At 32.3% G+C, this 14,766-nt stretch overlaps 2 protein-coding genes across 2 annotated transcripts in view; one reads left to right on the top strand and one right to left on the bottom strand.

Annotated features, from left to right (window-relative positions):
* The window catches only part of LOC143068047 (calmodulin-alpha-like), a 61,822-nt gene extending 53,075 nt beyond the window's left edge, over positions 1-8,747 (top strand). The window contains exon 5 of the mRNA XM_076241787.1: positions 8,692-8,747. Within this exon, the coding sequence (XP_076097902.1) occupies positions 8,692-8,732 (41 nt within the window). The 3' untranslated portion in view covers positions 8,733-8,747. The remainder of the gene's footprint in view (positions 1-8,691) is intronic.
* Positions 1,034-8,905, bottom strand: LOC143068046 (uncharacterized). Its single transcript, XM_076241786.1, has 3 exons — positions 8,778-8,905; positions 7,191-7,541; positions 1,034-1,445 (listed from the first exon to the last, which is right to left on the bottom strand). The coding sequence occupies exons 1-3, from the start codon at positions 8,836-8,838 to the stop codon at positions 1,168-1,170; spliced, it is 690 nt and encodes a 229-aa protein (XP_076097901.1). The 5' UTR covers positions 8,839-8,905; the 3' UTR covers positions 1,034-1,167.
* Between the last annotated feature and the right edge of the window lie 5,861 nt (positions 8,906-14,766).

Below are 14,766 nucleotides of genomic sequence, written 5' to 3'. Positions count from 1 at the left end.
CCAATTTCGTGGGAAGTTGTGTGTTGGACTTGAAGAGCCAAGACAAACTGACAAATATCTGAATGAACGAATCGATTTATGGTATATAAAAAAAACAAAGCCCACATGGTTAGCATTGAATAAATAGAAGGCCACTCTTAAATGATCACAACGTAGAAGTTTTTGTTCTCTTAATCAATAAGATATTTTCTTTGTAAGTGATGGTATAACAATTATTTAAAATAAATTCCTTAAATGATATGTGAAAAGAAAGTTTCATTTTATGTATCAAAATGTGTAACAAATGATTATTTAAATCCCCACTTGAAGGCCTCCGATAGACTGAGTGAGCATAAAATCATCGCCCACGACAAACAAGTTAAAGGTAAACTTTTCAGTACAATTACTAATAAACGTTTTACTGTCGACCACACTGTTATGAATTTCGTTCTAGTGTCTTTCCCATAATGTAAGCAATACATGCCAATGAAAAATATTATCATTGATAAAGTCCAATGTTGAAATATAAATTATCATTGATAAAGTCCAATGTTGAAATATAAATGACTTTTCCAGCGTTTCAAGTTTTAAAGATTACGCACGAGATGAATTTAGTAGAGCATCCTGTGAATGATTTCTTGAAACAAAAAGTTAAAAAAAAAGATAGCTTTTAAAACTTTTTTCTTTTTTATATCAATTCATATTATTAGGTATTTTAAAACCATAGTTTCATGTTTTATCATTAGCTATAAAACTGTTTAAAATTGATATTGTTTTCTTTCAATATAAAACCTTCAGAGTGGAAGTTTTGACAAAATTATACCGAAATGACATTTTCAAATAATTTTGAAATTAGCCAAGAGATGAATAATATGACATTGAAGAAATATGTATAAATATAACATCATTTTGGCAACAAATATAAATTTAAAATGAGTCTTTTGAAAAAGTTTGAAAATTAAAATGCAACTGCTATCTTTGTTTGTCCAATATCAATTGAGGATTCTATTTATACTGTCGAGTGTATATTGATGGCTGAAATTAATCAATAATATGATATTAATCAAATATGTATAAATATATTAACATTATTCTGGCAACAAATATAAATTCAGATTTAGCTTTAAAGTTGAAAAATTTAAATGCAACTGCCTTCTTTGTTTGTCCAGTATTAATTGAGGATTCTATTTATACTCTCGGGTGTATATTGATGGTTCCGTGATTCACAATCGAACTGTTATTCATAATCGAATCACCTTTAATATTATGTTGCACTGTTCGATTATCCCCAAATGATAAGGCAGCAGGAGTGTTAAACGTTGGCTGCGGAACAACTGGAAATCCATTTTGAAAGTTGGTCTGCTGTTGAAAGACAGGAACCATTGGATGATTAGGTGCCATCATTTGAAACTGTCCGGCTGTTGCATAGGGTCCCAGTTGTACTGGATAAGCCATGACTGGTGAACCTTTTACAAGTAAAATCAATTAAAATTAAATTATGAATGGAAAGGTAACACATTATTTTCAGCAATTTTATTCCTGGTAATTCAGAAAGCAATAATTGGAATGGCCTCTAACCATAAAAAAATGAAAAAAAAATGGAATGGTTTTTTACTTATGTTATCATCGCCAGACGTCTCTCTTTTCCACAGATAAAGATAAATTTCGGATTCACGAGGGATTGATATTCATTGGTTGCAGTATATCTAGTTGCATTAAATCAAAAAGATGGTCACGTGTAAATTTAGAAAATGTAAATTAACAACTGCCACGAGCTGATTGTGCATAAAACAAGATCCGTTGGAATTCTGGCAAATAAATTCACCAACGGACGTCTTACGGACATCTTACGGATAAAATGGACGTTGAACGAATGTGAAACGGACTTCTACCGGAGGTAAAACGGAACTTAAACGGATAATTCCAATTGAAAATTTCGCATCAGAAATGCCAATTAGAATTCTTAAGGTTCATGAATTCTTATAATTCATAATCGATCTTAGAGTAAGTGCACGTCTTCACAATCAAGCAGCTCTTATTCAGGTCAGACACTGCCCTTAGGTGGCATTTTGAAGAACAAACCAAAACCAGTTACACAGAAACATTTTGAATATTTATGCGATTTACATGTATTCTTAATGTATTATTGTCGCCTTTGATTTTTCCGTATATCTTGTGCATCCGTTTTATCCGGTACGCTTCCGTTAGGTGTCCGTATTATGCAATACTTGTTCGTTGGATGTACGTTTGACATCTGTTCTGTCCCGTGCGTTTCCGTTTCTCGTCGTTGCATATCCGGTGTGTGTCCGTTATGCATTCGTTACGCGTCCGTTTTATTTGGTCAGTACATCGACGAACTCCCAACGGATAACAATTTTGTCAACGGACAACTTTTTTTTTCATCCGTTAGTCGTCCGTTCGTGCTATCCGGTTAGGTGTGACCGTGGCTTAAATGTCCTATGACAGTGTCGTAGAATGGAAAGTAAAGCATAGAATATGGAAAAACATTTTTTTCCGTCAACATGCATGTTCTTTCCGAATGAAACCCGTCAATATTAAATGCAAATCCATATCTTGATTTAAGAAAAATATAAATTGCCAAAATGTGTGGATGACGCATTAATGATTTTTGTCCATGTCTACTCCTTCTAAAATTGTAATAACTGTGTTAGAACACGTATATTTAAGTTTAAAAAATACTTCGAAAAGTCAAAATTTCGAGATTTTAAAAGCCAAAATTTAAACTTTATAAATAAAAATATCGAGATTTTAAAAGATGACATTTTGAGTTCGAAATCTCGAGTTTGAAAAAAGTAAAAATATCGACCTTTAAAAAAGTCGAAATTTTGAGTTTATAAAAAGTAGAAATTTCGAGATTTAAAAATTACGAAATTTTGAATTTAAAGTAGAAATTTCGAGTTTTAAAAAAGGTCAAAAAAACGAAATTTCAAGATTTTAGAAAGTCAAAATTTCGAAATTTGAAAAGTCAAAATTTCGAGTAATAGTCAAAATTTTGAGATTTAAAAAGTCAAAATATCAACTTTGAAAAAAAGTCCACTGCCAATTTTTTTGCTATGTCCCTTATACGCTTCGGTAAATTACTAGGCAAATTATAAAAATACAAACTATTTAGATACCTACCCCTTTTTTTGGAGCGAAATTACCGCATATTGTGTACTTGGTGCAATTTATGTTACTGTGTCGTTATACTTTAGATTTATTAATTGTTTGATTGTATTGTTTTCAAGCTACTTTTAAGTGCCAGTTTTTATTGGTGATGGAAGCGAGGAGAAACCACCAACCTTCGAAAGCAAAACTGACAATGATCCTAGACAATAAAGATTGGAGTCGAGTGCATCCGCACGAGTAGAGTTCGAACTAAAACCTTCAGTGTTGACTTGCTAGTGATAACAGTTGTAGAACTACATAGACCACTTGGCTATGTTTATGTCTCGAAAATGTTTTGGTTTCAATTCTCGAGATTTTATTAATTTATCGTTGTAGTCTTTTATAAATTTCTTCTGAAAGTTCCTGTTTTATTTGTCGTTAACTTTCATGAATATATCTGCCAATTATTTTAACCTTTGCGACGACCTAGTGGTAATTGAATTTTTGTCCGGACCTTGCATTTGGGTTCTGATGGGGAACTGGACTTGGGCAGCGTGGTTGATCCAGCAGTGCTCACAGAGAACCCATATGAGCTATATTGGCTATGGGGAAAATCACAGCCTTCACGAGGTTGCTGCCCCAAGATGACGAGTGACGAGGCCAAAGAAAGTAGGGACTTCACCGGAGATGTTGAGCTAGGTAGAAACCACATTAGTAGCAGAGGCCAGTGATATATAGTTTGTCAGCTATCACCAAGGCTCGCTGTGTCCTTCTCCTGGAGATGGAGGAATGACCGAAAATTATAAAATGGGTCATACATCTCTCACTTTTGTGGACCTTTCCTCAACGGGAGAGGTTATCAGAAAGGCAACAACTGTAAATAACTGTTACAGTCTGATCTACAAAGAAACTGTTATTATTGAAGAATCTCTCTGCGACAAGGAATCTACATCCATTAATCCAAACAGTTTGAGATAGGGTTCACTTTTCAATAGCGGTAATGTTGGCACTCGGTACTTTAATCTTCGGTCTGGCGCAGTAGATAGTGGGACAGTTTTACGTGTGACCATGGCCACAGTTAGATGGGATCCCATATTTTGCACAATGCAATGTTTATACATTGTACAAACATAAAACAATCTTGAAATGTATATTACGTTTTCTACTTAATCATATTGATGTGTTAGTCTGGAATAACATAATTTATCTTTGACTGATAATTAGGATTGAGTAACTGCTAGTACACTTATTTCGGTGCTTTGTGTTGTTATGAACGATCACTATCATTTGGTTAGAGGCCGGCGAATCGAGCGCTTACACACATGTTTTAACCCGCCATATTATGATATTATTACGTAAGTATTTCTGTATTGGCCTTGTTATTGGTCCGAGGCTTGCTGTATTGGCCTGAGGCGAAGCACACGTAATAATATCTTTATTAATTAACAAGTTACACGAGGGGCCGGTTTGTTTACAAATAATAATGTCACGTGAAGGCGCACTGACGTCACAATTGCATTGATCTTGCAATACACTACAGTTCACTCATACAGAACCCATTATCATGCAAACATGCAACGTAAATGTGATTGATTTTCAAATTAAACAGAATTAATGCATGTACAGTTTTAGAAGAAATTAGTTCATCAAATAGATTTTGAAACGAATAGGTCGGGTTATTTGAGATAATTTAAAATGGGAATAAACTGACCGTCAGAAATGTCGAGAAAAGCACATCTCAAGAACCTTATAATTAATAAGCCATACTTACCAAATTGCTCTATATTAATAAACCCTATGTAAGTGAAATTTCACAATGATAACATTAAATAATTTTGATGATGGCGATGAAGCTGGTCAAATTGGCGCTAAAAATATTCTTACTCCTATTGCTTTACCATGTTTACGTAATAAAATTTGTATAGAATTAAATTTGATTAAAGTTCAGCATAAAAGAAATGTTAATTTGCAGAAGCATGACAATATATTACTGATAAAGTGTGCATATATTTCTGTAAACGAAGTTGCCTGTATACTTCACTAAGGATTACATTTGAGAGCAAGGAGATCTCTATTTGTGAATCGGTTTATTAACCCTTTGAACTCAGGGTCGAAGTTCAAGATGTTAACATATTAACGGAAAATTTTAGCGTTGCTTTTACCATTGAGGCCATCTATTTTTATTATGTTTATTGCGGGGTTTCATATATTTAAATCGTAATTATAAAAAATATGGAACGTTGTTAGCAGAATCAAAACGGAATGAACACTTGATTATTTTCAGCAATACATACATTGGATTGAGTGTCTATGTATTCACATTAGAATGAAATTCAAAACAGTGTGGCTGTGGCCATTGATTGACACATTAAATTAATCCATTGACTGGGACAATTTAGGTGAACGTTTGTATGTATAACGACCACTGCTCAATACAAATGTATGTACTTTTTAAAGACACCTAAACTATGGGGTCAACAAAGGTTCTCAACACCTCAATAAAGTAATTCAAAAAAATTAATCAGAAATAACACGATGTTTTGATTTATATCAATTATATAAATCAAAACTTAAAGGTTATTCCTGATTATTTTTTCGAATTATTTTATAATTAAAGGCGTTAAGATACCTTTGGTGACCCCACAGTTTAAATGTCTATCGTAGGTACGTCGTGAACAGTGGTCGTTTCAGACAAACGTTCACGTAAATTGTCCCAGTCAATGGATGAATTAAATGTGTCAATCAATGGCCACAGCCACACTGTTTTGAATTTCATTCTATTTGTAAAACTCTCCTTATTCCTGTGAAGCGTGTGCTTTACATCGAGGCTTGCTATGGTTTACATCGACGCCACAGTACTTCAACCTATCAGGGAATGTTTATTTGGGGCATTCGACCTATTTTAACTAAGATTTTGGCACATTTTAATCGAAATTATAGAAATATGGAATATTGTTAGTACATATTAAATAGAAAAAGATGAATACGTTTAGCTAAAGATAATTTGGATGGGGGTTCTGAGTATTCACATTATTTGTACAACTCTCCTTACTGATGCCATATTTTGGAATTTCCGTGACCTAAATGGTTCGCGAAAATTAATATTTTTATATATAGTATAGTAACTACAGTGTTACAATATTTTTTTAATTTCATTTCACAAGAGATAAATATCTTTACTTTGAAGTGGAACTATCCAAATCTCAGTTTCTTTTTATTAGATGCAATATAAAATGATCTGGTACTGTTTCCAGGTGTCTTCAGCATTTTCTTATCTGATGAATTTTTTACCCTTTCCAGTCACTATGAAGTGTTACAGTTTTTTTATTTAGACGCAACACATAAATAGTATTTGGGAAGGTACTGCCAGTGCACGTGTAATGCAGAAACTTTTTTTTATAGTTATGCAGAAAATCAAAAAAAAAAATAATGTAGGAGTTGAAAATGATACAACTATCCATACGACAAATGACCAAAGAATGAATATTTGCATAAATATAGAATGCATATTCCTGTTTCGGGTTTAAAAATAAATGACAGTTTACCAAAAAAAGCGAACGATGCTTCATGAAATTATGAGGTCGCCAAGAAATGAACTCGTTCCCCAAACCTGAAATAATTCCATCGTCTGCTTTCAAAATCCTATTTAAATAAATGTGACCGTCTTTAGCCTGAAATATATGCCATACTGAACATTACAGCATGTTTATGATGACAAAATGAAAACTGCGTCTTCCAAACAACTGTTTACTTTCCGTTTGTGTTTATCGTGACTTTCGATATAAAAACTAGAGACGTTCCGAAATCCTATATTTGTGTCAACTCGGCCAATACAGAAAAAAATCTATATTGGCCGAGTTATTCTGTATTGGCCCAGTTTACACCTTATATTGCATAGGCAGTTTTCATCATATTAAGTCCAATAACAATGTAGTTAATTAATAATCGTTATTATTAATTACTAAATATTGAATAGTGGATTATGAACTATTATAATATTCATCATTGCATTTTAAATAACGAAAAATGAATAATGGATGTACTTCAGCGCGGTGTTTAAAAAAAAAACCCAGTAAACAAGTTATTTCTAAATATGAACTTACACATTTGAGGCTGACAGAATGGGTTAAAATGATAACTCCACCATGCCGTATTCATGTTGTTAACTGCTATTTGTTGACAGTTGTTCATTGCCATTGGTTGGTAACTATTTACTGCTATTGGCTGGTAACTCTGTAAAAAGTGATTGTTAGTATTGGTAAATGGCTGATGATTGTGCCCAGTCGATTGTTGTTCGTCGTTTTTTACAACTTGAGTAGCTTTTCTATTTTGATTGATAGGTTGACTTTTCGAATAACTATAACGTGGTGTTGTTGGTGGTGTAGGCAAATTTACAAAATCGCTAGTACAGTTTATACTATCTACTGGAGATGTCATTTCATTTCTATCCATATCTAAAATATAGACAATGATCAATGTGCACAATAATAAACAATATGATCAAGATGTGGAAAATCAAATCGAACAACAATGTATCTGTATCTACATACCATAATGATTAGATTTCACATTAATTTAAAAAAAAAAAAAAAGGAAAAACTATTCAAAGAAGTTTTGATTCTGAAAGTCATATCATTCTGTAATTTCCAATTATGGTAACATTAATAAGATAAACATGTCTGCAATAACTCAAGACAACTTAGCAATGCATGTATTGCATAGATGACAGATTCGTTTCCATTCAGCTAGCAATTCTGCTTCAATAGACAACTTTCGAGTTCGATGCATTTCCGTCAAAAACTCTGGTTTTAGTGAACGTCATTTGTGCGTTTAGGGGCGTTGTCACTTCCATTCCAATGTTGAGCGAGTGGTTGGAAAACTATAATTCTATATTGTACGAACTATACGACAAATTGAATTCTCAAAATTGACAATCAGCATTGACGTCATTAGGGAATTGTCATTAAGTACCTACAGAACAACCATTATTTCTAGTTTATCCTGCACAATGACGATCACCAAGACGCTTGATGAACGTTAATAGTGCAGGGATACAGGCGACCCCCTCTATCTGGTAAATGACGTCATAACGCGCGTATAATTGACGAGTTTTTTTCCGGTGACGGATGAACTCGAAAGTGGTCTATTAGTATCGCATAATATACCATAACGTTTAACTACTGAATTAATTTAATTTTTGTTAAAAACGTTTACCCACGACCGGATGGTACAACACAATAACACAAAACAAATAAAAAAAATCTAAAATAATCAATTGATTGCAAAATTAAAAAAAAAATTTGAAATCTTTAAGGTTATTTTGGAAAATGTTTTTTATTACTTGATTTACAGTCGATCGACTGGTGATCTTTCCTTTGCGCTATTATGATACATGTAAACAGTTCCTTTTAAGTATAGCATAAAATTAACGTAAAATTCAATAGTGCTAGGTTTAGCAACGATTTAATTTATCTAGTTATTTCATAGTTGCTTTAAATAGGTGAAATTAAAAATATTTTCATGAACAGTTGTTTTTCAGCAACTACCATTATTTGGCACTCTCAGTTGATGAATCAATGTTTGTTTTTGTAATTTCATCTGCAGGTACTTATGAACGAGACATTTGGTGCGCTTCAATGACATAAAAAGCCAAGAAGAAAATTAAAAAAAAAAAGAATAGATCAACATACTGTCCCATGGTTCGTAATCGCCTCCGTCGAAATCATCAGAATCAAAGTCAAAGTAAGACATGTTTGCAACTTTAATTAAAAAAAAACCAATATGTATTGAAGCAAACAAACATATAGATAAAAACACATAATATACAACATTAAATAAGAATAAAACAACTATTAACGAAAATTTAAATGAAATGAATGTAAGCAGTTATAGGCAACCATACGGCCTTAAAAAATTAAAAAAAATCAGACCGTACCGTCAGCTATAAAAGTCCCCTACAAGTAATGTATGCAACAATTCAATCATCATCATCATCATCATCATCATCATCATCATCATCATCATCATCATCATCATCATCATCATCATCATCATCATCATCATCATCATCATCATCATCATCATCATCATCATCATCATCATCATCATCATCATCATCATCATCATCATCATCATCATCATCATCATCATCATCATCATCATCATCATCATCATCATCATCATCATCATCATCATCGACAAAACATTTTCATATCATTTATCTATCCTCTTAAAAAATTGATGAAATTAATAAATAGTGATAAGGACTCATATCTGAGTAATTATACGAAATACGTTCATTTATCACTCAAAAGGAAAATTTCTGCGGTAACATTACACCGGTTTGACCACTCAAGGTCACATCCGATGTTATTATCATGTATCTAAGACTAAATTATCAATCCGTATATATCCACAATCAAATGGATTAAGTGTACAGATGTCATTTAAAGTCAGAGAAGACATGACTTTAAATTGTGCAATGCCAAAATATATCAACAGATCGAAGTATTGTAAAAGATGTACATACTAAAAGTAACTATGTGTATAACAATCATTATGTAGTAAGGTGTTAATATACTCATTCCTAAATCAATATTTTTTACATGGGATTGGTAAAATCTACTTTTTCTAACCGTGCTATGTTATAGTAATTGACCAAGCAAGTCAGTATTTATCATTTAATCTGCACGGATCAGGTGACGTTTATTAAACCGAACGACGTAGGAGTTGATTAAATCATATATCACATGTCACCATCAATTTTGGAAACATGTGGACGATGTTCCGCAATCCACGACTCCTATGAAAGTTACTTATACGACAGAGGAACGGGGAAATTCGCTTTTATGTAGTTGAAGGTTGGTAGGTATTGAATTTGATAATTTTTTGTTAGCGAAATATCACCAGGAAAACAAAATGATGTACAAATACTCGTCATTTTATGCGACAGTCATAGAAGTTAGAGGTTTAGCTAGCTATAAAACCATCTTTTAATCCACCATTTTCTACATAGGAAAATGTCTGTACCAAGTCAGGTATACGACAGTTGTTATCCATTCGCTTGATATGTTTCATCGGAGTTTAATATTTTTGTAAATGAAAGTCATTCAGTCTTGGTTGTCTGTAAAGGTACAACGCAATCAATTAGTAGTCAGTTTAAAGGTTCGTCAAAGGCTGGAATTCTCAGAAGTATTGCTGGTGATATTTTCTGGAAGGCATGATTTGCAGTATTCAGTAACACAATTTCGAAATCTTGTCCAGTAGAAGTATTGCATTGAGTTCCACTGTTTACCGTGAAAAAATCATCTATATAGTATAAATTACCACCACTCGGTATACCACTTTCCATTCTCCATCTTGGATAGTATCAGGGTCCTCCATTTTCTCATTAAAATGCAATCTTGATGGTTGTTGGATTCTGCAACTTTGTCTGCTTCTTTCTGTAATTGAACATTCTTGGCGAAGATGAAAAACATTGAGGTCTTTTTTTTGGTTCTACAAATGTTCTTCTGTCTAATAAAAGGCTGTTCACAGCTGGGCATGGTATAATTACATGCTTTCAAGAACTATGTGGTCTAATGGCCTTTTCCTAGCAACATGAACCGTCAATGTCGGCAGAAACTACATATAATCATACTGGTCTTCTTATAAATCCTCATTTTGTTGTTTTCATGCAAAAGCCCTAGTAACAACACAAGCTGGATACAGTTCAGTATCATCTCCATGTGAATTAATTTCCACCACTGGTTCATTGGTAACAATTAGTTCAGCGATTTCTTTGTACCTAGCCAGGTCATTTCCTAGCTATAATGAAACACTCTAGACAGGGAGAGTAGGACGGACATCATACACATCTAATCCAGTAATTGATTTGACGTCAAGTAAAAACAATGGAAGGGGACATCCATTAGTCTACAATCCTCAATTCAATCACAAAACTATAATTAAGACCCTCAACATGCTCAATTATTGTTGTCTTTAGATTTGATATGATTTAATATAAAGTAAAAGGATATCGTAAAGAATCATGCTGAGATAAACATAAAGTGATGATTCTCTTTTCCTTTTTCAACACCTTCTGCAACCTTTTAAACCATGTTCTAAATCTATAAGGTTTATACACGTTGCTAATAGATCGTAATTGTAAAGTACGATTTCATTTGAACTGTGAAGTATTTCAAAGGAGGTAAAAGTACTTATTATTTGTCTGCTTATCCAGGAAGCACAGTAAGAATGAAATAAACTCATCATAGATACCAGGACTAAATTTTGTATAAACGCCAGACGCGCGTTTTGTCTACAAAAGACTCATCAGTGACGCTCGAATCTAAAAAAGTCTAAAAGGGCCAAATAAAGTACGGAGTTGAGCATTGAGGACCAAAATTCATAAAAGTTTTGTCAAATACAGCTAAGGTAATCTATGCCTGAGGTAGAAAAGCCTTAGTATTTCAAAAATTCAAAATTTTGTGAACAGTACATTTATAAATATAACGATATCAATGATAATTCATGTCAGCACAAAAGTGCTGACTACTGGGCTGGTGATAACCCCGGGGAAATAAATCTCCACCAGCAGTGAAGAACATAAAAACAGTCGATCAGTACTAAGAATTGACAAACAACATGTCTTTATCCACTTACTTTTAATTTCCAATTCACTTGAATCATTTAGCATTTATACAACACAAAATATAACTATGCTTACCTGATTTAAAAGTAAAAATGGCAGATTGTGTATAAAATATGTCCAAACAAAATTATTAAATTTAAGTCTTTAAATATTCATAATTAAAGGAAAAACAACCACACCATTTAAAATGTATCAAATTCAGGCTGATATGTGATTACACAAACATTTTCTATTCCGTTTGTGGGAATTTTTTATTTCTTTCCACAAAATGTTTTTTCCTTTTTGCTAAATCACACGTCATAGTTTACTTTGTAACATAGAGAAGAATATCGAAGTAATTCCTGAATTCCTAAGTCAAATTTAAGGTTTATTTCACTTATCCGATAAAGTTAACATTTTCTTTATCTGCCAGGCATTTTAGACCTTTACTTATCGAAATGAAATGATAGCGTAGTGCAAGTGAAAGTTGGACACTCTTAGTCTTGTTTCTCCAAAAAATTGAATTTGAGTAAACATTCATATTTCCCCGCTTTTGTTGCAAAAAAAATCTCGAAATATTCTTCCGCATGCGTTGAAACAAATTTTCGGTATAATTGATTTGTTTTTGATATAATTACTTAAGTATGTATTTCTCATGACAAAACATTATCATATCATTTATCTATGACTTTGTTTTGCTGTTATAAAATTATTTTACTAATGTATTACTAATTAATGAAATAGATTTATAACAAGCGATAAGGTATATTATTTTGAACTTCATAATATCCGCGCAATTATACGAAATACGTTCGGTTATCAGTCAAATCGCAAGTCACATGGGAAGAAATGTAACCGGGCACCATAACACCGGAATGTCACACAAAATAATCACTCAAAGTAACTTTTTTTTGAAATATATGAGAAGTATGTTTTAGTGCATTAAATTCTCGAAAAATTATCTCGTTTTGAAAACTTCTAAAGTCATTCTGGGTACACGTGTACTTACTGCAATTCACTATCTACTGGTACCTTTCTTGATGGTGTTGCAAGCATGACAATAATCAGTTCTTAAACGAAACGCAGTTTTTGAATGACATATTTAAAACATTTGTCAACGAAACACTTATACATAGTGTATATACTTTCAACAAGTCGTAAAAATTTCTGCGAGGCTCTGTACCTCGTATGCGATTTCTACTATATTATTTGTATTATTATCATGTTTGCACTTGCATCAACAAACTAATTTGTCCCCAGTGTTTTGTAGGGTTCGTGTTGCTTAGTCTATAGTGTCTATGTTGTGTTTTGTGTACTATTATTTGTCAATTTGTCTTTCTCTTTCTGCGTTGTCAGTTTATTTTTAATAACTACATTACTTTTATTAAATAGCTATTATACTTTGCTATAAAGTTTATTTGACATTGATACTGTACACGACAATCTTGAAAATTCATTAAAGCTAGCTACTCTATCTTTAGGGTTCATAATTTACGTCTTCTATAGACGGACACCGACCTTGTGTGTGTGGTCACATATCTATGTGTAGACACATTAATATAATAACTACGTCTTAGCCTTATGTGTATGGGAATGTTCCATTCTATATTTTGATGAAGCACATTGTATTGTTAAGGGCATACGATACAGTTTTGAACCTGTATTTACAAGTTGATGAAAATTTGCATATAGGCTATTTGTTACCTGATTAAATCAAATATGTCATAAAAAATATACCTTCATGTGCTACTTTTTGAGTAAAATGAGGTCGAAATTTTGTATATTTGCTCAAAATTCAGATTTGTGTCCGTATTTTCTTTTTCGAAAGAATGACGTAACTTTTTTGCTTTAAAAGATAAACACAAATTGTTTTTTGTTAAATAATCGGTAATTTCTGTATTTTATAAGTATCATTGAAAATTATGTAATTTTTATTCCGAAATAACTCTATATTTATCAAATGTTCATGAATAGAGGAAAAAACGTCATTTTTTGCTGCATGTTTATCAAAATTAAAAAAATTACGCTATTTACAGTTTTATAAAATTTGGGTCACATAATCTCCTTGCAAAATGAAACAAATTGCTGTTTAAAAAAATAGGGGTCCATGCACTCGTTTTCAAATTAAATCAGTTTGAATGATAAAAATCAGTCGAAAAATGCATCTTTTCCCGATATGTCATAGTTTGACGTCGCGAAAATAACATTTTACGTTAGCAACGTCATTACCTTCCCTGTAACTGTATCGTATGTCCTTAACAACGTCCAACAAGAATGTAAACATTAAGATAATTTTGACCTTTTCTTCCAACGTTTTATTTAACACCGTTGTTATGAACATGATAATTTTTTTGACGACAAATTCTGACTTAACTCAATGATAGAATATGACTGTTGTACTTTAAGTGGCCATTCTTATGTCAATTTTATTAATTTTCATAAAACGGTGTTCATTATTCACAAACAAATTTGATACAAAGCCTTCAATATACCTACGATTGACGAATGTAACGTTTCCGGTTTGAAATTTTACCACTTTTGTTTTTAAAAATAAAATAACATTGGATGTATTATATCTCCTATCTTTGGTATTATGAGATTATGTTTACTAATATTTATTGCTATATACAGTAATAACACATGAAACAAATAGAAATTGACAGATTTTTAGTCACCTGTAGTACAGTACCTATGATCAGATTCGTGCACTTATGTTTTGTTTTTAAAGAGTTTAAATGTACAGTACGGGAGTTTCTCGCTACATTGAAGACCCATTTGTGGCCTTCGGCTGTTGTCTGCTCTATGGTCGGGTTGTTGTCGCTTTGATACATTCCTCATCTCCTTTCTCAATTTTAATTATAATATCTAAATTATCTATTACCCTTTGTTTTAAAAATGATAATGATTTTCTAATAATCTAATTGGTGTTTGAATTACAGTTGTTTATTGAATTTGATACAATATTATAAGTATTTCCTTTTCTTTTTTTTCTTTTACGTCAATACTAAAGACAGCGGTAGGGACATCCTATAATTTTTGTCCTAAGAATAGGACCGATCTTAGGACGG

Source organism: Mytilus galloprovincialis, chromosome 3 (assembly GCF_965363235.1).
Source record: "Mytilus galloprovincialis chromosome 3, xbMytGall1.hap1.1, whole genome shotgun sequence".
NCBI lineage: Eukaryota > Metazoa > Mollusca > Bivalvia > Mytilida > Mytilidae > Mytilus > Mytilus galloprovincialis.
Note: the sequence above shows the minus strand (reverse complement) of the source record. Positions and strands in the feature narration are given on the sequence as shown.